The sequence below is a fragment of the Notothenia rossii genome, assembly GCF_949606895.1.
Source record: "Notothenia rossii genome assembly, chromosome: 4".
NCBI lineage: Eukaryota > Metazoa > Chordata > Actinopteri > Perciformes > Nototheniidae > Notothenia > Notothenia rossii.
This window is the reverse complement of record NC_136902.1, coordinates 36496270-36520015: the sequence shown is the minus strand read 5'-3', so window position 1 is coordinate 36520015 and position 23746 is coordinate 36496270. Positions and strand designations below refer to the sequence as shown.

General features: G+C 40.2%; 2 protein-coding genes across 2 annotated transcripts; both read left to right on the top strand.

Moving 5' to 3' along the window:
- The first annotated feature begins 104 nt into the window (after window positions 1-104).
- Window positions 105-4686, top strand: LOC307036997 (uncharacterized protein). Its single transcript, XM_079677693.1, has 6 exons — window positions 105-588; window positions 2637-2893; window positions 2994-3184; window positions 3318-3408; window positions 3939-4111; window positions 4338-4686. The coding sequence occupies exons 1-6, from the start codon at window positions 499-501 to the stop codon at window positions 4538-4540; spliced, it is 1005 nt and encodes a 334-aa protein (XP_079533819.1). The 5' UTR covers window positions 105-498; the 3' UTR covers window positions 4541-4686.
- A 12913-nt stretch (window positions 4687-17599) lies between these two features.
- LOC307034785 (olfactory receptor 14A16) lies at window positions 17600-19184 on the top strand (the record flags this gene model as incomplete). Its single annotated transcript, XM_079673674.1, is given in 3 exon segments — window positions 17600-17608; window positions 17693-18412; window positions 18415-19184. Coding segments are annotated over 3 exon segments (1152 nt in total). The 3' UTR covers window positions 18838-19184.
- Between the last annotated feature and the right edge of the window lie 4562 nt (window positions 19185-23746).

Below are 23746 nucleotides of genomic sequence, written 5' to 3'. Positions count from 1 at the left end.
GCTACTATGAAGTAATAAGTACAGTACTTGAGTAAATCTACGTAATTACTTTACATCACTGAATTAAGCCATAGGCCTACCTCACCTCAACAGCTGCTTTAGCAACCTCTACTTCCAGTTGGGAATCGTGCACTCGTTCTCTGCCTATAACATTTTGGGTACAAAAGCGACGGATGTTTGTCTGGGAGAACCCTTTTGTCAAGCCACATTCATACTGGAGATGATCGGATATATTTTGATCAGTATAACCATCTTTTATCATACTTTGTATAACTTCTCTGTAGGCCAACAAACTGGACTCCATTATTATTAATAAGGAGGGTGACTATGTTTCCCGCGATCAAACTTTCCTGTCAGGCGCACAGCAGTCCTGGTGTAAATTGATGGTACATTTACGGCACAATGCCGTAAATGCACCCTGTGTAATGCACACATTATCGCCAAGAACGACTTGTCGGACACGGCGATAGCAATATATTGTTAACAATAACCACGGAGATGGAGTCATACTTTCTTTTCAGAGGCAGCCAGCGAGTTACTCTTAAAATAGACGACATGCGCTTCGACAGAATCAGCCGCATTTTTCAGGTATTTTTAAGAGATCCGTGATTAATTATTGATTGAACAGGCACATGGTGTGTTAACGTGTAACAAGCTAACCTTGTTTCAATAGCAATAAAGCTACGAGTCATCTGGACGAGAGAGTCAGTTAATCATTCAATTTAAAAACAAAACAATATTTAAATATCACATTGTAAAGGGGGAAGGATATTATTAGGATGTTATCGGATTTTATCGTTCATTTGGTGCACAAAATAAACATGGCATGAAAAGATGTGAAAAGATTCAATTATAATTATTTTATATGAACTGTTTTGCACAAATAACTGCATAACTATAATTGAACTTTTCAGAAGTGAAGCAAGAAGAAACTTCAATAATTTATAAACAGCATTTACTTGGTGACAGCCCTGAGACAATTTAGGAGAGTCAGCAAGCGCATTTCGTGGCATCTGCAGGCAGTGGCAAGTATTTCCGGCAACTGCCACAGAGGCCGCTACTCTGTGGTATCTGTGGCAAGTACTTCCGGCATATGTCACAGATGCCACAACTTGCCGAGGCATCTGCCGCTGCTCAACCGGAGTTGCCACAAGATGCCAGGAGAAGGTTTACTGTAGCTGCTACTCGCCTTCCGTGGAAAATGCTGCTATTTAAACCCGTATTTATCGTGTAAAATGTCGCTTTTTAGGCATGACTTTATCGAACTGATCTGTACACAGGACTGATGATCTGTACACAGGGTTGGGTTGTAACGGAATACATGTAACGGCGTTAAGTAATCAGAATACAAAAATCAAGTAGCCTAACTGTATTCAGCTCGCGTTACATTTGAAAAACAACTAATCTGATTACAGTTACTTTCGTAAACCTGAAGTGAATACATTTTGGAATACTTATTGGAATTATTGGTGGAAAAGTTTCCTCACAAGAGGCCCCGCCCCCGCACGCAGATGAGAGAGTGATCTCTTTTTAAAATGATATTGAAAGTTAGAAACGGAGATGGTTCGATAAAACCTGCAAGATAACGTTTATGTAGCATTTCTTTATTGTCGAAATGATGACATTTCATAACGGGATAAAATCAAAGTGAATGGCCTGCTGCTGCTGAAGGCATGGGGCAAATATCTAACTGTCTCCTTTGTCTAATTTATAAAGTACTTATAGCATCTCACTAGCAGTGGCAACTGCAATCAATTACAGCTGCACTAAGTCTGTAGCCAAGTCTAATAACACCAGTGTACACATTGCTGTGTCAATACAGATATTTATTTGTTCATTATTTGTCTTTACTAGTCATAATACACCTGGTTTATCGTAGCAAGCAGTGGAAACTCACCTCAAGAAGCGACAATTGCCAAGGGCGTTGCAACCCTCACTCGTCAATATTTCCTCATAAATATAGCACGTTTGTTTATTTTAGCAAACCATGCTCCAAGTAAAATTGAATAGAAATGATAATGTATAATCTTTTTTGAAAAATAAAGAGCGCACATCAGTCCTGTGTACAGATCAGTTCGATAAAGTCATGCCTAAACAGCGACATGTTACACGACAAATACGGGTTTAAATAGCAGCATTTGCCACGGAAGGCAAGTGGCAGCTACAGTAAACCTTCTCTTACTCTGGCATCTTGTGGCAACTCCCGTTGAGCAGCGGCAGATGCCTCGGCAAGTTGTGGCCTCTGTGGCATATGCCGGAAGTACTTGCCACAGAGGCCACGGAGTAGTGGCCTCTGTGGCAGTTGCCGGAAATACTTGCCACTGCCTGCAGATGCCACGAAATGAGTCAGGACCTACTGCAATTTAGTGGTACAGTCCAGCAAGACATTTATTTATAAACTATATCAGTGACATTTAGATTGATACTGAGGTCTGATATAGGCATACAAATAATCTTGAGGATTAACTACTAACTGCATGTTTTTTTAATACAATTAATAAACCACTACCACCATTGAAGAAACGAAAACACAAAGGAAGAAATTATGCAAGGACACACATGGAAAGACAAAGAACAATGTAGTGATTGTTTAAAAGGAAATTGTGAAATATATTTAACCTGTTATTTTCCTTTAGGTCAACGCAGGTAGCCTTTTCATCACTGATACCGCCAACGTTGCGGTTTTCCCATTGGATAGTGGGTTTTTCCGCTCCCTGGACCTCTCTGATCACGGTCATTATGAGGTTCATGGGGAAAAACCTGGGGAGACTCAAAGGATCCAGACAGAGCCAGCTGAGTCACGGCCGTTTGTTTTTCGTCATAGTCAGCCAATGTCTACTGCAAACATGAGTCAGTTGACTAGATCAATTAGCACCCCTCGGTCATTTCAAAGGTAATGAGATGCCCATTTCATACGTTGGCATGCTTTAGAATGTTACATTTTAGTCCATGTTGCTAACTAAATGTGTGTCACTGTTCTTTTTGCATTACAGGTCAATACATGTGTCAGAAATAATGGATGGAAAGATTGTTTCCACAAGGGTGGTCATGATCAGATTTGTTGAATCAGACGCAAGCGTTCCACTGATCACAGGAAAAGTGAATGTGGCCATGGGAGACAGTGAGGAGTACATCCTTACAGACACCGTTGGGAATGAAATCGTTGAGTCTGAAGCGACAATTGGTAAATATAATTATTCTATATTTCATTTTCATTTGTGCAAAAGATAAGGGTCTGAAAGTGCTATCAGTACAACAATGTGCCCCTTTTAACATTTTATTTTCACGTGTCTTTACTCTTTATTTCTCTCATAAAGGGTCTTTGTACCGGAAGCCGAATGCAAGAAAGATCCATGCTGTTGAGAACTCTGCTTTCAGGCAATGGTGTCGAAGAGGCTCAAGAAGCAGGTGTGGTTGGATAACAAAACTAATTTTGTCTGGAGAAGGTTTGAACTGGTCTATCAATAGGGGAAATAATTTAATGTGTAAAGAAGGGCTAGCACTCAAACTGAAGGGTCACGATATGCCGCATTTCACTTCACTATTTTACTCGCTAACAACAGACTGGCAAAACCCTCCCATTATTTGAAAAAGGCTGCTTTCTGGCCATTTAGCATTTTTGCAGCTCAAGGGCTATATACGTTTGCCATCTGGGGCAGACATGCATAAGCATGGGCTTCACTGTAGCACACCTCAGTACTCTGTGGGTCAGAACATGGTATGAAGAGTCACAGTCAACATCCGTTCTACAATCAGCATTTATAAACAATATCCTTTAAATGTAATTTCAAGAAATGAAATGTTTCCACATGCTCTTGTTTATTTAGCATCATCTAATTTGCCATGGAATACATCTTTCTTTTATCTCTAATAAAATTAAGAAAAAATCTTAAATGACTGCTAATACTTAAACTATTTTCAAAATGTGATAAAAACAGAAATGAGCTATCTGAAGTCCACACACTGAGCAACAAGGTGGAGGAACTGCTGGATGCATCTCAAGGCCTGGAAGAAGTCACCAGGAAGATTTCTGACATAGTGGCAGCCAGCCAGGACTTGGTAGTACCAAGGCCAGAAGTCAAACAGGCATTTAGCTGTTTGATCTGCAGAGGTATTGTTTTCATCCTCTCTTTGAATAATGCTCAGTGTAACAAGCAGTATTTAAAAAATAAAACGTATAGGTGCCGGATTTTCATATTATTCTAAGTGAATCTTTTCAAATCTATTTCTAAACAGTATCTTTCTCAGTTTGAGTGCATGCTTCAGAAATACAGTCCATGACATCAATCAGTAACTATCAGCATATCTTTAAAAACCTGTCTTTTTTCTTTTTAAAGACACAATGACTGGACCCATGTTTTCCTCCTGCTGCCGAAGCATCGTGGGATGCAGGCTCTGTGTGGAGGAGTGGAGGATAAAATCTCCCCAATGCCTTAAGTGCAGGGATCTGGAGCCAGTGTATACCCAGGTTGCTGGACTGTCTGCAGCACTGGATGCTTTAAGGGCCCTAGTGGACAGCAGTTCAGTCGTTTATTGTTAAGTTTATTGTTTATTGTTAAGTGGTGTGTGTTCAAATTCCAGGTTCCATGATATCATCATACAGAAAATTATTGTTGTAGTTTTCTTTAGCTGTATGACTTGTTAATTGTTCATCTGCAATGTTTAATAAATGGAAAATTGTTTGAATGTGTGTCCATGGTATGTTTAATTATGTTTCTGAACACAGGCAAATAGCTGAATACGTAAGGCAATACAATCAAACACTATTATTTTATCATCCACGCACCAACAGAACATTTGGAAATCAACCATTAATCAGAGGTTGTCGAAGTAATCAGATCTTGTATAGTAAAAGTAGAAGTACTCAGATCTTGTACTTGAGTAAAAGTAAAAGTACTCAGATCTTGTACTTGAGTGAAAGTAGAAGTACTCAGGTCTTGTACTTGAGTAAAAGTAGAAGTACTCAGATCTTGTACTTGAGTCAAAGTAAAAGTACTCAGATCTTGTACTTGAGTCAAAGTAAAAGTACTCAGATCTTGTACTTGAGTAAAAGTAGAAGTACCAGAGTGTAGGAATACTCTGTTACAGTAAAAGTCCTGCATTCAAAATGTTCCTCAAGTAAAAGTAGAAAAGTATTCTCATCAAAATATAGTGAAAGTGGCGACAGTAAAAGTAGTTATTGTGCAGATTAGTCCATTTCAGAATAATATATTATATGTTTTATAATGATTGATCATGAAAGTGTTCTCAAAGCTGGTAAAGGTGCAGCTAGTTTGAATGACTTTGTATACTGGAGGGTAGCTTGTGAATTTACTCCAGGTGGAACTAAAGTCTGAATTAAGTGTTGATTACATTTCACATAATTAATCCAAATCTGTAAAGTCACTAAATGTTTTAAATACATGTAGTGGAGTAAAAGTGGCTACGCTTTAAACTCTAAAATATAGTTACAGAAAGACAGACAGACAGACATCGAGATAGAAAGACATCGAGACAGACATATACATAGAAAGACAGACATACGGACAGACTGTCTTCTGTACTTGTATGTATGAGTATAATAATATACGTATATTTGTAACGCAGTCTAAAGGCAAAGACGTAGAACCTTTATTTTGAAGAGTACAGCGCAAGCATAGGGCACACTAGCCAATCAGAAGCAAGGAGGCGCTGGAGACACACCCACTTATAGAGAGGCGAAGTCCCGCCCATCTACTTCCGACCCATGGGACCCCGGAAGCGGAAAATTATACATTGACGTCAATGGAGAGAGAAAAGTCATCTTTCGATCCCGTTTGAATTGTGCCACGAATGACACATATGATGTGTGTCAAATTAAAAGAACATTTTGCAAGTCAAAAAAATAAAAATGTGTCGTAAAACAGTGAAGTTACAATTTTTTTTGTGTGAAACCGCTCAGTGAACTACAGGTCTCTGGTCTCGCACAATACGCCTCACCATCACAAAGATGGCTGTCACGTTAGTAAATTTCACCTGTTTCTTTCAGAATGAGGCGAAAAAGTATAAAACGAGGTGAAAATCACTACAAGTCTGGGCATGTTGAGAGCTGTACATACACGAAAGGGAGCGGTTCTGTAAGAGCCAGCATGCGGGACCGGCTTTACAAGGTTTCAGTGAGTAATATGAGTGCAATGTTTAAGGTTAATGTCAGCTAGCTAACAAGGTACACTAACGTGTTTTGTTTTAGCAACTAGTTTTCTCCTTAAGAACTTTGTGGTGTCTGTGTATGCTGTGGATAACATTAGTGTTCACAAGAACAAGATACACTCCCGTGTTTTGTTTTAGTTGCTCTTCAGATTGAAGCGGCCAGTTTTATATCGACTATATGTGTGATCTCCTTTTTACATCTCGTTGTGTCATTTGACTTAATTTGCTGTGTGTAGATTCAAGGATTTTGGTTATCTTGTCCAGGGATGCAAACTTGTCACCTTTCGGCGAAATTCTCCGTTTTGAATCCAAAATAGGTCGTTTGTGTGATTCATGTAGATCTGCAATAAAGATATTTTGGGGTATGGGAGGGGGTCTGGGACCCGGATTAATGTGCGGCCGCGAGCTTTTTTCATATATTATAATGAAGCGTGAGCTGTGTGCAAGAGTCTTCCTGCCTGTCGGCTCTGCTCATGATGTATAATAAGCCTCTGCTGCTCGGCGATGATGGTCTAGCTTCAGCAGCTACATTACTTTTGTTCGTTAATATTAACTGTGCGTACGGAGTCACTGTGGCACAGACTGGACCGCTGGTGAACAGCTGTTAGAACGGGCCGTTCAGGTGTTCAGAGTAGAGCTCCCTGTCGGAGCGGCAGAGCGTGATGTGCACTGAAAAGTTTTTTTCCCCCGTCGCAATATTATCGTTGAGCTAGCTAACTAGCATACATTGTCACTATCTGTTAACGTTAGCTTTAGCCTTCGTTTTCTAATCGTTTTTTTCATAGGCTATAAACAGAGGTTGTATAAGTATATATCTTGTACTTGATTAAAAGTAGAATTACTCAGTTCTTGTACTTGAGTAAAAGTAGAAGTAGTGTTACAGTATAAGTTGAGTCATGACAATTGGCGACATTCTATTATTTTCGTCATAGGAATCCGGGGCGTGTACATTGAGGAACCATTGTTGACTTACAAGGAAAGAAACATCGTTTGTCGTTTACGTTCATCTTTTGCTATATCTGCCTTCCTAAGATCACTTTGCTGCACATTCAGTACTCGTATGTGAGGTTGTGGGTGAGAGGCCGATATCGTGAGGCTTACAGGGAGGTATCGAACATTACAAAGTAGGTGACTGTGTGGATGCCTGTTCAAAACATTGCAAACTTCAATAAATCATTTAAATTATATATTTGTGTCCGACTTTCATTTGTTCATCGTTCTTAATGTGATGTATAGTAGCTTTGATAGCTGTCCATATCTTCAGACAGCCTAAAAGTAAAACACAAGTTGTTTATTCACAGCCCGAACGCTCATCGAGATGACTGGATCAGTCATGACAACTTGTGATCAGCTCCGATTAAATTGTGATATCAATTCTGTAGCTAACCTCCAGGGAGCACGTTTATTTTATGAAATACCTGCATCCCTCTCATCACAACAAGACTCTACACTGTGCAGGAAAAACAATTACATACATGAAAATAACCTTGATGCATGGAAATTAAACACACAAACTATCTTCCGTGGCTATACTGATATGTCACAGTAACGGTAAACCACAGAAAAGTAAGTCCAGCGGGGCACAAGTTGAATACATATAATACGGTAGTTCTATTATGCCTTTAAGCCTATACGTTTAACCCATAAGAACCCGGACCCATTTATACTTTTGGGGAAATTAAGGGGAACGTCATTTAGACTAAATAGACACATTTCTGACAAGTAACCTCCCTAGTGTCAAATATCTGGGCTTTAATGGTAAAGTAACTCTTATTTATAACTTAATTAACAAGGATGATGTTTTGGTTTGCATTTGTTTGAACATACTATGAATTGAAGAATAAAGCATATGATAACTAAATATAATTGAATCAGCTAAATTAACTGACCAGACCATAATCATATTTCTAATTGTGCATATATGTCACTCCGGGTTTACTGTGAATGTTTAGGGTTAAAGTCCCGATGTGACACCATGTGTCACAGCAATATTTATGGCATTTGTTTAATAGGTTAAATGTAATCAGAATCTGAATACCTTTATTCGTCCCACAGAGGGGACATTTACGTTTGTTACAGCAGAAAAGAGCCGAAGACAGCTTAATGTTTAACAAATGACATGTCATGTTAGCATTTTTATTCTTAAATGGCTTGAATATTAACTTTAGCAACAAAAAACCTTTCCAAATCTAGCTAGTTCTGTCACATGTTTTAGCCTGACACATGGACATCTTGGACATGTTGTTATGGGAAGACAAAAGCAAATGACAAGGACCATGACCCCAGACTGTTCAGTGTGTGTCACTTTGGGACTTCATGAGATAAAAAAGGCTAAAGCTGTATAAGGAACTTTCCAGAACATTTAAATGTCATGTGACACCCATGTCTAAGCAATTCTGTCTGCCTTCCGTGTTCCTGTTGTTATTTACTTCCTCTCTGCCTTCTTCTGATGATTTATCTGTTAGTTTGTGTGTTTAATTCCCATGCATCAAGGTTATTTTCATGTATGTAATTGTTTTTCCTGCACAGTGTAGTCTTGTTGTGATGAGAGGGATACAGGTATTTCATAAAATAAACGTGCTCCTTCGAGGTTAGCTACAGAATTGATATCACAATTTAATCGGAGCTGATCACAAGTTGTCATGACTGATCCAGTCATCTCGATGAGCGTTCGGGCTGTGAATAAACAACTTGTGTTTTACTTTTAGGCTGTCTGAAGGTATGGACAGCTATCAAAGCTACTATACATCACATTAAGAACGATGAACAAATGAAAGTCGGACACAAATATATAATTTAAATGATTTATTGAAGTTTGCAATGTTTTGAACAGGCATCCACACAGTCACCTACTTTGTAATGTTCGATACCTCCCTGTAAGCGTCACGATATCGGACTCTCACCCACAACCTCACATACGAGTACTGAATGTGCAGCAAAGTGATCTTAGGAAGGCAGATATAGCAAAAGATGAACGTAAACGACAAACGATGTTTCTTTCCTGGTAAGTCAACAATGGGTCCTCAATGTACACGCCCCGGATTCCTATGACGAAAATAATAGAATGTCGCCAGTTGTCATGACTCAACTTATACTGTAACAGTAGCCTACTCAGATCGTGTAGGCTACTTGAGTAAAAGTAGAAGTACTCAGATCTTGTACTTGAGTAAAAGTAGAAGTACCAGAGTGTAGGAATACTCTGTTACAGTAAAAGTCCTGCATTCCAAATGTTCGTCAAGTAAAAGTAGAAAAGTATTATTATCAAAATATAGTGAAAGTAGCGACAGTAAAAGTAGTCATTTTGCAGATTGGTCCATATAGGAATAATATATGATATGTTTTATAATGATTGATCATTAAAGTGTTATCAAGGCTGGTAAAGGTGCAGCTAGTTTGAATGACTTTGTATACTGCAGGGTAGCTTTTGGATTTACTCCAGGTGGAACTAAAGTCTGATTTAACACTTGATTATATTTCACATCATTCATCCACATCTGTAAAGGGATTAAATACATGGAGTGGAGTAAAAGTACAGCATGTACCTCTGAACTGTAGTGGAGTAGAAGTACAAAGTAACAAAACATTGAAATACTTAAGTAAAGTAGAAGTATCTCAAAATTGTGCCCAATTATAGTACTTGTTGAGTTTATGAACTTAGTTACTTTACACCAGTGGCTATAAAGATAGAAAGACTAAGCCTTGCACAGAGGCATGAAAATACATTTTCAAAATGCTCAACAGTGCTGGCAAAATTATAAACTGACTGCTACACAATTAAAATAAATGCTTTTATATATTTCTATTAGATGTGACTCTATGGCGTTTCTGTTATTATTAACACTGCTGCTTTAGTTGTTCTGACTGCTAAAATCCTCTGTTATTCCTCATTTTAAAGCCGATATTCTGTGGGGTCGGATCCTTGTCACCTTTTTCATACCTGATGAGTTTGCATCCCTGTTGTCAATTTGTTTGGTTATCTAGGCACAGCTGTTTGTGACTCCCTCTGGTACACTGGTATGTGTTTTCATAATGTAGAGAGCATTGATTAATTAATAAACTACACACTGTGGCAGCTGCATATTCTGCTTTTCTTGTCTGACTCCCTGTCTGCTCATCTACAATGAGACAATTATATAATTAATTACTAATGATCATTTAAACCTGTTATTACCAATATTTCACAAATTCTTCATGTAGACTTAAGAGCACAGCTGTATGTTGAGTGTCAACTTTGCTTGGTTCATCTTACTGGGGGGGGTGGGGGGGGGCAGCTACATGGATGTCGGTGCAGTCCACAATAATTTTGCAGTTGAAGGCAGAATGAATTTATTATTGACTCAGAATGAAGCACAACTTCATGTCATACAATACATTGACTTTATTTGTAATTGTGTAAAAAAATATGAATATTGATTAGCAAGCAGGACCTGCAGGAACAGAGAACGGTGATTGATGGAGCTGGGAAGAGAGAAGAATAAAGACAACAGATCAACTTTATCGGATATTAAAAATTCAATTTCAAAACAAGTTGCCGCTCCTACAGTTTTCTAGTATGGAAAGATGATTTCACATGACCAATGCAAAATATCACACTCAATACCTGTGTCTCTGGGGGGTGCATTGTGCCTTTGATGTATATAAATAATATACCATAACCAAATACTATTACGTACAGTGGAAATCAGGTTGCCAGAACAGGTCAGTCCAGTGTGCATGTTCCTCAGGGTCTCAGCAGTTACAGGTGAGGTAAAGAAAATAAAAGAGAAAAAGGTCAGTAACAACACTTTAAAGTAACAACACTGAATAATTATCTATTTTAATAATTTTCTCTGAGTAATCACTCAACTACTGTCTTTCCAACAAACAGATTGACTCACTCTCACTATCATCACAATGAAACACGTCCAGAAGAATGTCATGCAAAGCTGCCTGCCTTCCTTCCTTCGACTCTCCCTGAACTGCCTGATCTTTTAATGTTCAATGTTAACCATTTGTGCAGATGGCATTAAGTAGAAAATATGCTAATGTGGCGTTAGCCTACCTCCCGCCCCCTTAGCACCTGGTGGAGGGGGCGATAGGCTACTCTTCAAATGTTTCACAAAATACTTACCATCATGACTACTCTTACTATTTAACATTTTGGTTTACTTCATGTTAAGGCTAATACAAATGACAAGGCTAAGTAATGTAATGGAATGCTAACTAACATGCTCGCTACTAGCTAGGTAGCTAACTTGACTATGTTCCATGCAAAACATGTATATTACCTGATATGTTTAGTCCTGGTCCTTTCATAAGACGGGAAGCGATAGAACGAGCAAGTGGTATGATCACTTTTGTGATTACAACCTGGTACAAAGCACACAGGCATCTTGTAAAAGTGAATTTATTGGAGCAATCTCTTATATTTATTGGAGGGAATAAATCAGTCTTCTTCTTCCTCTTTGCTTTGCGAGTCGCAACCAGTCTTGGAGCATTATAGAGAAGCGAAGTCACGCCCATCTACTTCCGGTCCATGGGACCCCGGAAGCGAAAAATTATACATTGAATTCAATGGAGAGAGAAAACGTATCTTTTGATCCCGTTTGAATTGTGCCACGAACTACACATATGATGTTTGTCAATCTTAAACAATCATTTCCATGTCAAAAAAGTCACATTTTGTCGTAAAACTGTTGAAATATAAGACTATGAAAAATACGCGACTACAAAGACTACAAATCCCAAATCCCATTCTGGGTCGCGCATGTGATGTCACAGGCGATAATGCTCCAAGTGGTTGCGACTCGTAATTAAAGCGAAGAAGAAGATTTCATAACTGATTTATTCCCTCCAATAAATATAAGAGATTGCTCCAATAAATTCACTTTTACAAGATGCCTGTGTGCTTTGTACCATGTTGTAATCACAAAAGTGATCATACCACTTACTCGTTCTATCGCTTCCCCTCTTATGAAAGGACCAGGAGTCGCTGGATCAGACATATCAGGTAATATCATAGGTACTATACATGTTGTGCATGGAACATAGTCAAGTTAGCTACCTAGCTAGTAGCGACGAGTAGCGAGCACGTTAGTTAGCATTACATTACTTAGCCTTGTCATTTTTAGTAGCCTTACCATTAAGTTATTATTTTATTACATGAAGTACACCAAAATGTTAAACAGTAAGAGTAGTCATCATGGTAAGTATTTCGTGAAACATTTGAAGAGTGGCCTACTGCGCCCTCCACCGGGTGCTAAGGAAGCAGTTCAGGGAGAGTCGAAGGAAGGCAGGCAGGCAGGCAGGGAGCCTTGCATGACATTCTTCTGGACATGTGTCATTGTGATGACAGTGAGGGTGAGTCAATCTGTTGGTTGGAAAGACAGTAGTTGAGTGATTACTGAGAGAAAATTATTAAAAGAGATAATTATTCAGTGTTGTTACTTTAAAGTGTTGTTACTGACCTTTTTCTCTTTTATTTTCTTTACCTCACCTGTAACTGCTGAGACCCTGAGGAACATGCACACTGGACTGACCTGCTCTGGCAACCTGATTTCCACTGTACGTAATAGTATTTGGTTATGGTATATTATTTATATACATCAAAGGCACAATGCACCCCCCAGAGAGACACATGTATTGAGTGTGATATTTTGCATAGGTCATGTGAAATCATCTTTACATACTAGAAAACTGTAGGAGCGGCAACTTGTTTTGAAATTGAATTTTTAATATCCGATAATAAAGTTGATCTGTTTTCTTTATTCTTCTCTCTTCCCAGCTCCATCCATCACCGTTCTCTGTTCCTGCAGGCCCTGCTTGCTAATAAATGCTTAATTTTTTTACACAGTTACAAATAAAGTCAATGTATTGTATGACATGAAGTTGTGCTTCATTCTGAGTCAATAATAAATTCATTCTGCCTTCAACTGCAAAATGATTGTGGACTGCACCGACATCCATGTAGCTGCCCCCCAGTAAGATGAACCAAGCAAAGCTGACACTCAACATACAGCTGTGCTCTTAAGTTGACATGAAGAATTTGTGAAATATTGGTAATTATTTGGAAAAAATGACTGACGATGCAGAAAACTTTTTTTATTTAGGAACAGTGGTCAGGTGAAGCATTTATCACTACATATGTGTCACACTTAAAAGGCCAAACACACTGGCCAAACACACCTCATTTACAACTCCCCAGTTGACAGCCATGACTCCGTCTAAATTGTACCCACCAAGCACCCTCTTCATGAGGGACGCGCATGGAGTGGATGAAAGTCCCGACCTCAGCACAGCACCAAAATTGCTGGCTGTCAACCTGCCCTGCCTGTGTAACTGCCACTGAGGATTTGTCCGCTGTCCTACGGTGGCTGTCTGGATGGCAGCTTGCTGGTCTCTGCTCAGTCGCATTGAGGCAAGAATTGCCTCAAGCCCCCGACCCCCACGCTCCTTCACCAGCTCCGGCACGTTGAAAATGGCCTGATGTTGAGGCTGCAGCTCTGGCTCAGGTGACAAAAGCCATGCCATGCCATGCTGCGCCCCTCAGTGCAGACCTGAACAAGTCTACTTCCTCAGTGGCGATGTCTCTGGCCAGTGGGTTGTATGTCTCCTCTTGCTGTTGGTAGAGTTGAGACACCGGCTGGACTACTTTTGAAGTGCCAGGCTTCCTCCACTGGCACTCAATCGGCAAATATTGCCAATGCTGCAGCGTGGCTGCATTTGTACATCCCCCGTGCACAACGACAGACAGCGCTCTGCATCGCGCCATCCTCTCCCATGTAGATCTGTACAAATAAAGTAAGTACCATGTTTGTTAACATGCTATAATAGATTGAATGAGCAATACAAGGATGGCCCGGATCTGGGGGTGGGAGGGTTTATTTTTCCATAGTTTTGTCCTCTTGTCTGATTGTTGTTGTTTGTTTTTTCTGTATTTTTTGTAATTTGTGTTGTATTGGTTGTGATTGTACATTGTATTTTTTTAAATGTGTATTACATTTTTGAAAAACATTTGATCAAAAAAAAAGGATTTGGTCAGGATCTAGACTCAGTGTGTAGTTTATGAATTAATCAATGCTCTCTACATTAGGAAAACACATACCAGTGTACCAGAGGGAGTCACACACAGCTGTGCCTAGATAACCAAACAAATTGACAAGATAACCAAAATCCTTGAATCTACACACAGCAAATAAACTCAAATGACACAACGAGATGTAAAAAGGAGATCACACATATAGTCGATATAAAACTGGCCGCTTCAATCTGAAGAGCAACTAAAACAAAACACGGGAGTGTACCTTGTTCTTGTGAACACTAATGTTATCCATAGCATACACACCCGTATACAGTACACCCGTTCTAGGTTCTGATTGGCTCTCTAGGTTGGCATTCTAGCTTCTGACTGGCTGTCCAGGTTGTCAATCACAGCCGTGGGCATATTATACTAGTCGACTCGTAACATCGCTAAACTTTTTTTCTTGACGGTTTTCTCAGTCAACTAATGCTATTGATAACAGTAACATAAATTAACACAGCCCTGCACACTGCAGTCATTATATGCCGGGTCTGTGGTTCATCATCTTCTTTTTCATTCTCCTCCTTATCGACTGACATTAACGTTAAACATTGCACTCATGTTACTCACCGAAACCTTGTAAAGCCGGTCCCGCATGCTGGCTCTTACTGAACCGACTAACTCCCCTTTCGTGTATGTACAGCTCTCAACATGCCCAGACTTGTAGTGATTTTCACCTCGTTTTATACTTTTATTCTCATTCTGAAAGAATGAGGTGAAATGTGCCAACGTGACGGCCATCTTTGTGTTGGTGACGCGTATTGTGCGGGACCAGAGACATGTAGTTCATTGAGCGGCTTAACACAAAAAAATGTGTTACTTCACAGTTTTACGACACATTTTTATTTTTTGACTTGCAAAATGTTCTTTTAAATTGATAAACATCATATGTGTAGTTCGTGGCACAATTCAAACGGGATCAAAAGATACGTTTTCTCTCTCCATTGAATTCAATGTATAATTTTCCGCTTCCGGGGTCCCATGAGCTCCCCCGGAAAGGGAGGGACTTCGCCTCTCTATAGCTCCTCCAGAGAGCATCCTCGACGCTCGATCCTCGGTCCTCGAAGTGGATTTAGAGAAATGAGATGTCCTTCAACATGGCGCGCTGAAATTCATTTCCGGGTCACGACCGGAGGACCGAGGAGTCGAGGAGTCGAGGAGGGGGATTTGATTAAATGAGAAAGGGCCATTGAGTGGTATACTTGTTTTAACAGTAAGAACAGAAAAACGAAAAAACGAGCTGAATTTCCGTTTTTTCGTTTTGGGGCAAAATTGAAAAATAAAAAAACGACCCGTTTCTGCTTTTTTCAATTAGAACGAAAAAACAAACGGTTAAAACATACCTTTGTCCTTTTAGACCCACTTATGGAAGAGTGTAGGATCCAGTCACTCGTGCATCTAAGGTTAAATAGAATTTTGGGATCTGAATTTGACCATTCCATTTTTTTACTTGAATTGTTAGATATGAATTTGTGAACACCGAAACAAATACATTTAAATTCAGCTTTTTAAATTGCGTGTCAAGATATTTCTGATTTTTATTTCATTCGAAAAAAAAAAAAAATCAAATACATTTTCAATGCTATAAATTCGGTGTCTGATAAAATTCAAATAATTCTGTCTCTTATTTGCTTCCATGGTCCCATTTTCCTTAAAATAGATGATAAAATAACAAATGCTTTTTAAGTGTATCTACATTACAGTAGCGTGGCGTTGGGAAAAAATTAGGGGAAGCCAATAATACGTCCTTTCTTTTGGGGTGGGGGGGGGTGTGGTGGTCAATGTAATAACGTAACCAGATGAGTGATTACAGGGCCCGGTATCATTTTACACACATTTGTATCATACAGATGCAGGACTTACACACGCCTGTTATCTGACCGACAGGTCCGCACGCACTCTCCAGCCGAAACTCTAATAAGCATTCATTCACAAACTAAATCAGGAGACCTTTAACGTTTTACGTCCGGTTCGCTCCTTTGTTCCTCGCTGTAAACGGCTCCAGTTTGGGCATTGGCCTGTCATCAGATTGTATTTGTTGTTGCTGCTGCAGCGGAAGTTTAGTCCAATTATTTTTTGATTAAATACTCCAAATCTCCACCCTCCATAATTGCACTTGCTTCAGTTGCTTGCTACTTTCTAACGGCGGTGTAAGTGGTGCAGTGACGCTATCTATCTTCTATCGATTAGATTTATCATTCGAAAATTATAAAAGTAGGGTAGACATGTGGATATTATCCGACTGAACAAAACGTGCATTTACCTAACAGGTTCGTTTTCCACTGACCTTTTTTCGAGCTATTTTCCAAAATCCTATGGAGAAATCCCATTGCTTTTTTGTCGAGGGAAACCGAGCGCAGCTTACTTCCGCTTTTTGGGACGCGTCACTGCACCACTAAATTGATGCGATTTGGTTGGATTGTGAGGCAAGGGAAGCCAGCCGCCTCTGGCTTCCCTTGGCATGGCCCTGACCAATCACAGGTTGGCAGGGACATGACGTGAGCCTCATCTGATTAGTCAATCCCTCCATTTTTTTTCACCAAGGGAAGCAAATTTCGGCTGGCCTCCTCTCGCAACAGAGAGTGCAATCTACTGTTTCACCATAACATCTAGAGGGGCGCTGTTTCAATATTTGTAAAATACTCAATGAGAATGGGGGAGAGACGGGCCGGCAGCAACACACAACAATGAATTTCCGAAACTAAACGAAGTGTTTTTATTTATTTATTAAAATTATAACTACAATCCGAAAAAACAGGGGAAGCCTGGCTTCCCTTGGCCTCCAGGAGAAAACGCCACTGCTACATTATGATTCTGAGGTCGCAACTAATGCTGTCTGTTTTGTGTGCTCGCCTCTCCGTGTTTTTGAAATACAAGTACAAGTTACTATACTTTCCCAATGCATTCTTGGTTCATGAATGTTATTTGTACATTTTGGTCACCTGAACATTTATCTGACGTCACACGGTTTGTTGTTTGGCCACTTTTTTCCACAAAAACCTGACGGCCAAAATGCAAAACTTGAGGCTGCAAAACCGTTGTCCACAACTCAAAGTGTTTACTTTGTATGTAAATTAAATAGTATAGCTGTATGTTAAAACTCTTCTCCAAAATGTAGCAATTTGAAATGAAAAAACAAAACACTTTTTTAGTATAGCCTACTCTGCATATTATCAGTATTTTAAAATGCTGTTCTTATTTGTTGTGTTTAAGGGTCTCAAAAGCCTGAACGACTATCTGAGATTGACTTTTTTCTCTACTATTACACTGTACGTTTGGCCAGTGATTTATGAATTATGATTTATTAAATATCTTGTTTTTCGACCTTTTGTAATTTTGTATAACATTTATTTGAAGCAATCAGCATCTGGCATGTATATTGTGCCTTAGTTGTAGTCCTCACTACTTGCAGACTGCATGGATTCATACAAGACATTAACAAATATATCTACTTTAAATATATAGATATTGCACTATGAGGGTCGCAGAGGCACACAACCACACCGGCCTGTGCGACTGGATCAGCGGGGAGAACCGAACTGCGCCGAGCGGCTGGACGCTGCCGGCTGCCTCTTTCTATTCATCCTGCCCCATGGACAGGCAGTCCCCGCGCTGATTGTGATTTTTGTGCTCCTGACACTCTCCTCATTTCTGGTTAACGGGTTTACCCTCTTCAGACTGGGACGCTCTGAAGACCTCTCCTGGGAGCCACGCGTTGCTCTCTTTAAGAATCTGATCCTGAGCGACCTCCTGCAGACTTTCACCTTCGGTCCTGCGGTCATCCACTCGCTGATTCAACGCCGGACGATTGCGTTCAGCACCTGGTGTCACATGCAGTACTTTGTGGGGACCGTGACCATTTTCTCCAGCCTCCTAACCATCACGTGCATGGCGCTGGAGCGCTACTTATACGTGTGCCACGCCATCCACTACTTGGTGATCATCACTCAGGCGCGCCTGCGGATAGCCTTGAGCGTAATTTGGCGGTACTCCACCTCCCTGGCCACCATCAACATGCTGCTGCTGCACATCCTGGGAAGAGGGCAGGACAACGAGCCGGTCACCAGCGGGCTGCTGTGCGAGCCGGACATGATGGAGAAGTACATTTCCCCCGTGCCACTGCCGTTTTACGCAAGTCTTTGGGCCTCTTTACTCTGCTGCTGTGCCTGTTCATGTACGCGTTCTCCTACATCAGGATGTACCAGGACGCGCGCAAGGCGATGATTCCGTTCCACGCGGTCAACAGCAGGGCGCGCAATACTGTGATGTTCTACTTCGGCATGCTGTTCCTGCAGCTGCTGCCGCTGCTGCTCAAAGTCACCTCGGACGTGATGTTGGAGGTGGAGGGCACCGCGGCTATACTGGCGCCGCCGGCGTCCAAGCCGACCCCCTCGGCCACGGCAGCCGCGCTCCACATGTCGTTGTTGGTGATGCTTTTAGTCCCTCCGTTCATCAACCCGCTGGTGTACGGGCTGAGGAACACAGAGATGAGGCACGCGCTGCTCAGCATCTTCCGCTGCTGGACGGAGAGGAGGCGCGTAGCTGTGCGCGGACTGGAGGAGATAAGAGTTGGACACATTGTGCCTCAAGACCAAAAACAGGCCGGGTAGACTGAGCCCAACGGCCCACGTGCAGAGGTGGACTTAGCTTTTTTACTTAAGTAAGAGTCGTAAATTAAGTATTACAATGCAAAAGATTAAAGTGGACCTAGGCTATATCATGCTATATTTGAAAAAGGCCTACCTATACAAAACATGTCTGTGAAGGTTTTTTTTCAAAATACCAAACATTTCACCCATTGTATACATCCCTCATACTGCTCACCCCTCTTTAGAGAAACGCGGACCTTGGATCCTTAGCTTGAAAAAAAAGAAAAGGAGGCGGAGCTAATGCCTGATCAGATTTCTACCGGAGATAAAGTTAAATTCAAAACGCCATCCTGTTTAAAACACGTCCGGCATTGTTTCTGATAGTAACTTTCTGTGGGTCCGCTGCCGATTTGACGTCAGATCGGCAGCAAATCTGTCTCCGCTTGTTGTACAACCATTTTTAAAAGATTTGGGTACGGAGGAAATAAGAGAGGGTTTTATTTTCTGACGCTGCGTGAGTTCCCCGACGCACCGGGGACACATATGTATGTATAAAATACATCACAAAGTGCATTTTGAATGATAGGTCCCCTTTAAGTAATCATATGCGCAAAAAACTATTTCAGAATAACCTGTCTTATTATTATATTATAATATTTTTTGTGATCTAATTATTTAAAGGCTTTATGTATAATATTAAGTTCAAGTGATGCATTAATATGTTCATAACTATAATGTAGGAGCAATTTTTTCTTTGTATACTGCAGTAGTATGGAGCTATTTCAGGGTCATAAGTTTTGATCATTCAAAAAAATACAATTTATTTGAAAGTCCAAGTTTTCATCCTGAACTTTGAAAAATACAATGTTTTATTCAAAACAAAAAAAAGTATTTGAAATAATTTTTCAGGTTGAATATTATTTTGTTTCAGTTCAGCAATTTTTTAAAATAAAATATTTATTTTCATAGTTCACTTTTATACATATTTTCATATTTGAATACTTGTTTTTTTCAGTTTAAGATTTTACGTTTTCAGATTCAAAACAATTATTTTTTCAGTTTCAAATCTTTTTTTTTCAGGTTTCAATCTTTTTTTCGCCTTCAGATCGTTTTTCACTTTCAGATCTTTTTTTTCCGCTTTCAGACTTTTGACCCTGATATTGCTTCGGGGGGCGGGGCTTACCAAAGAGTAGTTTGGCACCCTGAGTGACAGCCCTCCTTCTGTCATGATGCCTTCATGGATGTAAGGTAGCGCAAGAAATACAACTACACACTTTCTATACACAATACTCCCGTGATTGGTGGTAAACAAAACTGATCCAGCATCAAAGTTCCGTTAAGCGAGCTGTTGAGCATCGTAGTTGGCAACAATCAAGGTATAAGAGCAATAAACTGCTAGAATCTGAAATCACGTATCCGCAATCAAGCGTTGTCCTTCCCCACTTCCACGTAGCTCCATGAACGCAGCATAGTATTGGTTTGGTTTTTGCGATCAGAATCAGAATACCTTTATTTGTCCCACAGGGGATACATTTACATTGTTACAGCAGACAAGAGCCAAAGACAGCTTAATGTTACCTAAAGCATGCATACAAAAAGTATTAAAGATTAAAAAAAGAAATTATATATATTTTTAAAGTTACACATTTTACATAATACACACCCTGTGACAGTTCTGCGGATTTAGCAGCCAGGCAGTGGCGGCCGGCCCTTAGGGGCGCTAGGGGCACCGCCCCCCCTCTTCCCACATGTTTGATTGTCATTAAAAAAAATAAAATAAAAAAATATATATATTTCCCAAAAATATATATTTTTTATTTTTATTTTTATTTTTAAAGAACAGGGTAAATATTATATAGTTGGAATCAGTCAAATGTATAATCTACAATAAAATCTCGTTTAAAATTGTTTTACGATGTCTAAAGTTAATGATAAGTCACATGTTTCCTGCCTGGCCACAGCGTGTATCATTACCCTCTCTCGTCCGGGCGGTAGAAAGGAGCCCTCAGCCAGAGCAGCTGCAGCCAACAAGCTGACTGTTGCTATCTGTAAACTATTCCGCCGAAACATAATTTTAGCCAATCAGCGTCGTCAGATCTTATGCTCAAAGGGCGCCCTTTCAGCGCCCTGGCCTGTGTGTCTGTGAGTTGTTTAGACTCGTATCCAAGGTGACGCTACAGTAGGGTATAGCTGCGTCTGCAGGTGTAGACTCCGGTGCTAGTGGATCGCCGGAGCTGTAGATTAACATTTGCATGCTTATTGTAGTTGTAAGGGCAATGCCTGTGGCACCATGGAGCATATGTGTGGGCTGGACCTGTATTTTACAGGAAAGGAGTGATCAGAGGGTCGAGTTGTCGATTCTTGTTCAGTTTTCATCGCCCTCACCCTCTCAGACTTTGAGTTGTGCGCGCTGCTAAAGAGACGCGCTACCATGGAAACCAAACAATGGTGTAGCTGTATTAAAGTCAGAGTGGAAACAGTCGTGAGTAAATCTGATTTTGTCAGAAATTGGGAGAAATGCTGGAGTCTCCCGCGAAAATCGGGAGGGTTGGCAAGTATGACTGACTAGTTGGTATTTATCAACAAGAGGTGTTATAGTCTGTGTTGTTTTGTGCGGGGTCTACTGGTCTGACCGCTGCAGGAAGGAAGGACCTGCGGTATATCTCCGTGAGACAGCGGGGGATTGCGTCAGGTCCACCAGAACAACCTGCTGGCTCGTTGCAGATACGTAATTTCACATTCTAACACAGTTTATTTGTACTTGATTGTTGCCAACTACGATGCTCAACGGCTCGCTTAACGGAAATTTGACGCTGGTCTTAGTTTTCTAACATCCATGAAGGCAACATGACAGAGGGAAGCCTGTCAGTCAGGATGCCAAACTACTTTTTGGTAAGCCCCGCCCCCCCAAGCAATATCAGGGCCAAAAGTTTGAAAGCGAAAAAAAAAGATCTGAAAGCGAAAAAAAAGATTTGAAAGTGAAAAACGATCTGAAGGTGAAAAGCAATGTGAAACCTGAAAAAAGAAGATTTGAAACTAAAAAAATAATTGTTTTGAATCTGAAAACGAAAAATCTGTGCTGAAAAAAATAAGGATTCAAATATCAAAATATGTATAAAAGTGAAATCTGAAAATAAATATATTATTCAAAAAAATTGCTGAACTGAATCAATATTTTTCAACCTGAACAATTATTTCAAATACTTTTTTTTGTTTTGAATACATCATTGAATTTTTCAAAGTTCAGGATAAAAACTTGAACTTTTAAATAAATTCTATTTTTTTGAATGATCAAAACTTATGACCCTGAAATAGCTCCATACAGTAGCTTGTTTATTTCACCAAGGGATCAACAAATGTATCTTAATTGTTTATACGTGAGTAATTATTTTGTATTATATTTTGTATTATCTGATTATTCATTGTAATTAAATCTGTAAGATAAATGGGTTTGGTAAATTTGCAATTGTACTAAAGCACAGTGCTTAAGTAAATGACAATGTAATACATTGTGTATCGCGGTATAGGCTGAAACAAAGACATTTTTTGATTCACACACTAAGCAAAAGAAAAATGCATTTCAAATAGGACTTATTTTGCAAAACTCTGCAGAAATGTGTAAATAAATGATAAAGGTTTGACTTTTTTCTTGTTATTTCTACTATTTTAATACCAAGCTACATTAAGGGTAATAAAGAATTAGAAGAATTTGTTTTTGATGATGTTTGCAAACTGTATAATATAAATGTTGGTATTATTTCTATTGACCAGGAGAAGGCGTTTGATCGTGTGGATCACACTTTTTTGGCTGCCACTTTGCAAGCTTTTGGTGTTGGGGAGCATTTTTTGTCCTGGGCGAAGTGTTTGTACAGTGATGCATGTTGTATTGTGAAGGTGGGGGAGGGCTGAGCAGAGCTGTACCAGTTAAAAGGGGGATCAGGCAGGGCTGCCCTATCTCAGGCCTATTATATAGTATTGCCATTGTGCAGACTTATGGCGCATTCACACTACAACGCGGAGCTCGCTTTAAGCGTGCCGAACCGTGCGGGGCCTGTTTTTGGTTGCGCTTACACTTGGCCTAGTTCCAGTCCGGGGCTACTTTTTCACCTTTTTTCTGGCCAGACTAAATTGTGGTTCTATCGAGGCCAACAAAATGGGCTGAGTCGGGCTGAGTTTGCTAAACTAGAGAGAGAATCGCTGTCAAGGGGGCTAAAACTACAACAAGATGAACATAATTTACCGTTATTTAATTGTAATACACGTTTCAAAATGTTGCCGAAGTAACAACATACTGATACCGGTTAGTAAAGACCATGAATTAATGCTTTGACAAGTCCGCAGACAGACGGCAGGCGAAAAATCTTTTAAAATGCGTGTTTTTCTAAATGGAGATTGGCTAAGCTAACGTTATATATGCTCCGACCGTCCACACTCACAACAACGGCCTATACAGACATAAATAAACCAGCGACTGTATTCGCCATGACACAGACAGTATGTGGTTTGTACTTGTTTAACTTTTGTCTAGTTTCTGAACAGATATGAAGAGCTGTGAGCTCTGAGTACTAAGAGCTAACGGCTGTGTTGTTTTTCTGGGGCGCTCATTGAAGATGACGTCACGGCTCCGCCTACACTGCGTTACTATAGATACTACCCCAGTTCCTAAACTGTAATGTGAGCGCAGCATTAAAGTGAGCCGGGCCTAATAAGGCCTAACCAAACCGAACGAGGCCGAGCGAGGCCTGCAGTGTAAATGCGCCATTAGAAACCTGCTGAGGGGCCTCTGTCTGCCAGAGTCAGCTCAGGCCCCCCCGGTGGTTGTATCAGCTTATGCTGATGATGTCAGTGTTTTTGTCCAGGGTCAGTGAGATATCCAGGAGCTACAGGACAGTTTAGCTTTGTATAGGAAGGCTGCTTCAGCCAAAGTTAA

What these genes read in the sequence shown, in the direction of transcription:
- LOC307036997 (XM_079677693.1), top strand. Translation starts at nt 499, where the DNA reads ATGGAGTCATACTTTCTTTTCAGAGGCAGCCAGCGAGTTACTCTTAAA. An exon ending in TGAGTCTGAAGCGACAATTG is followed by an intron (nt 3,185 to 3,317) that starts GTAAATATAATT and finishes TCTCTCATAAAG; the next exon opens with GGTCTTTGTACCGGAAGCCG. An exon ending in TAGCTGTTTGATCTGCAGAG is followed by an intron (nt 4,112 to 4,337) that starts GTATTGTTTTCA and finishes TTCTTTTTAAAG; the next exon opens with ACACAATGACTGGACCCATG.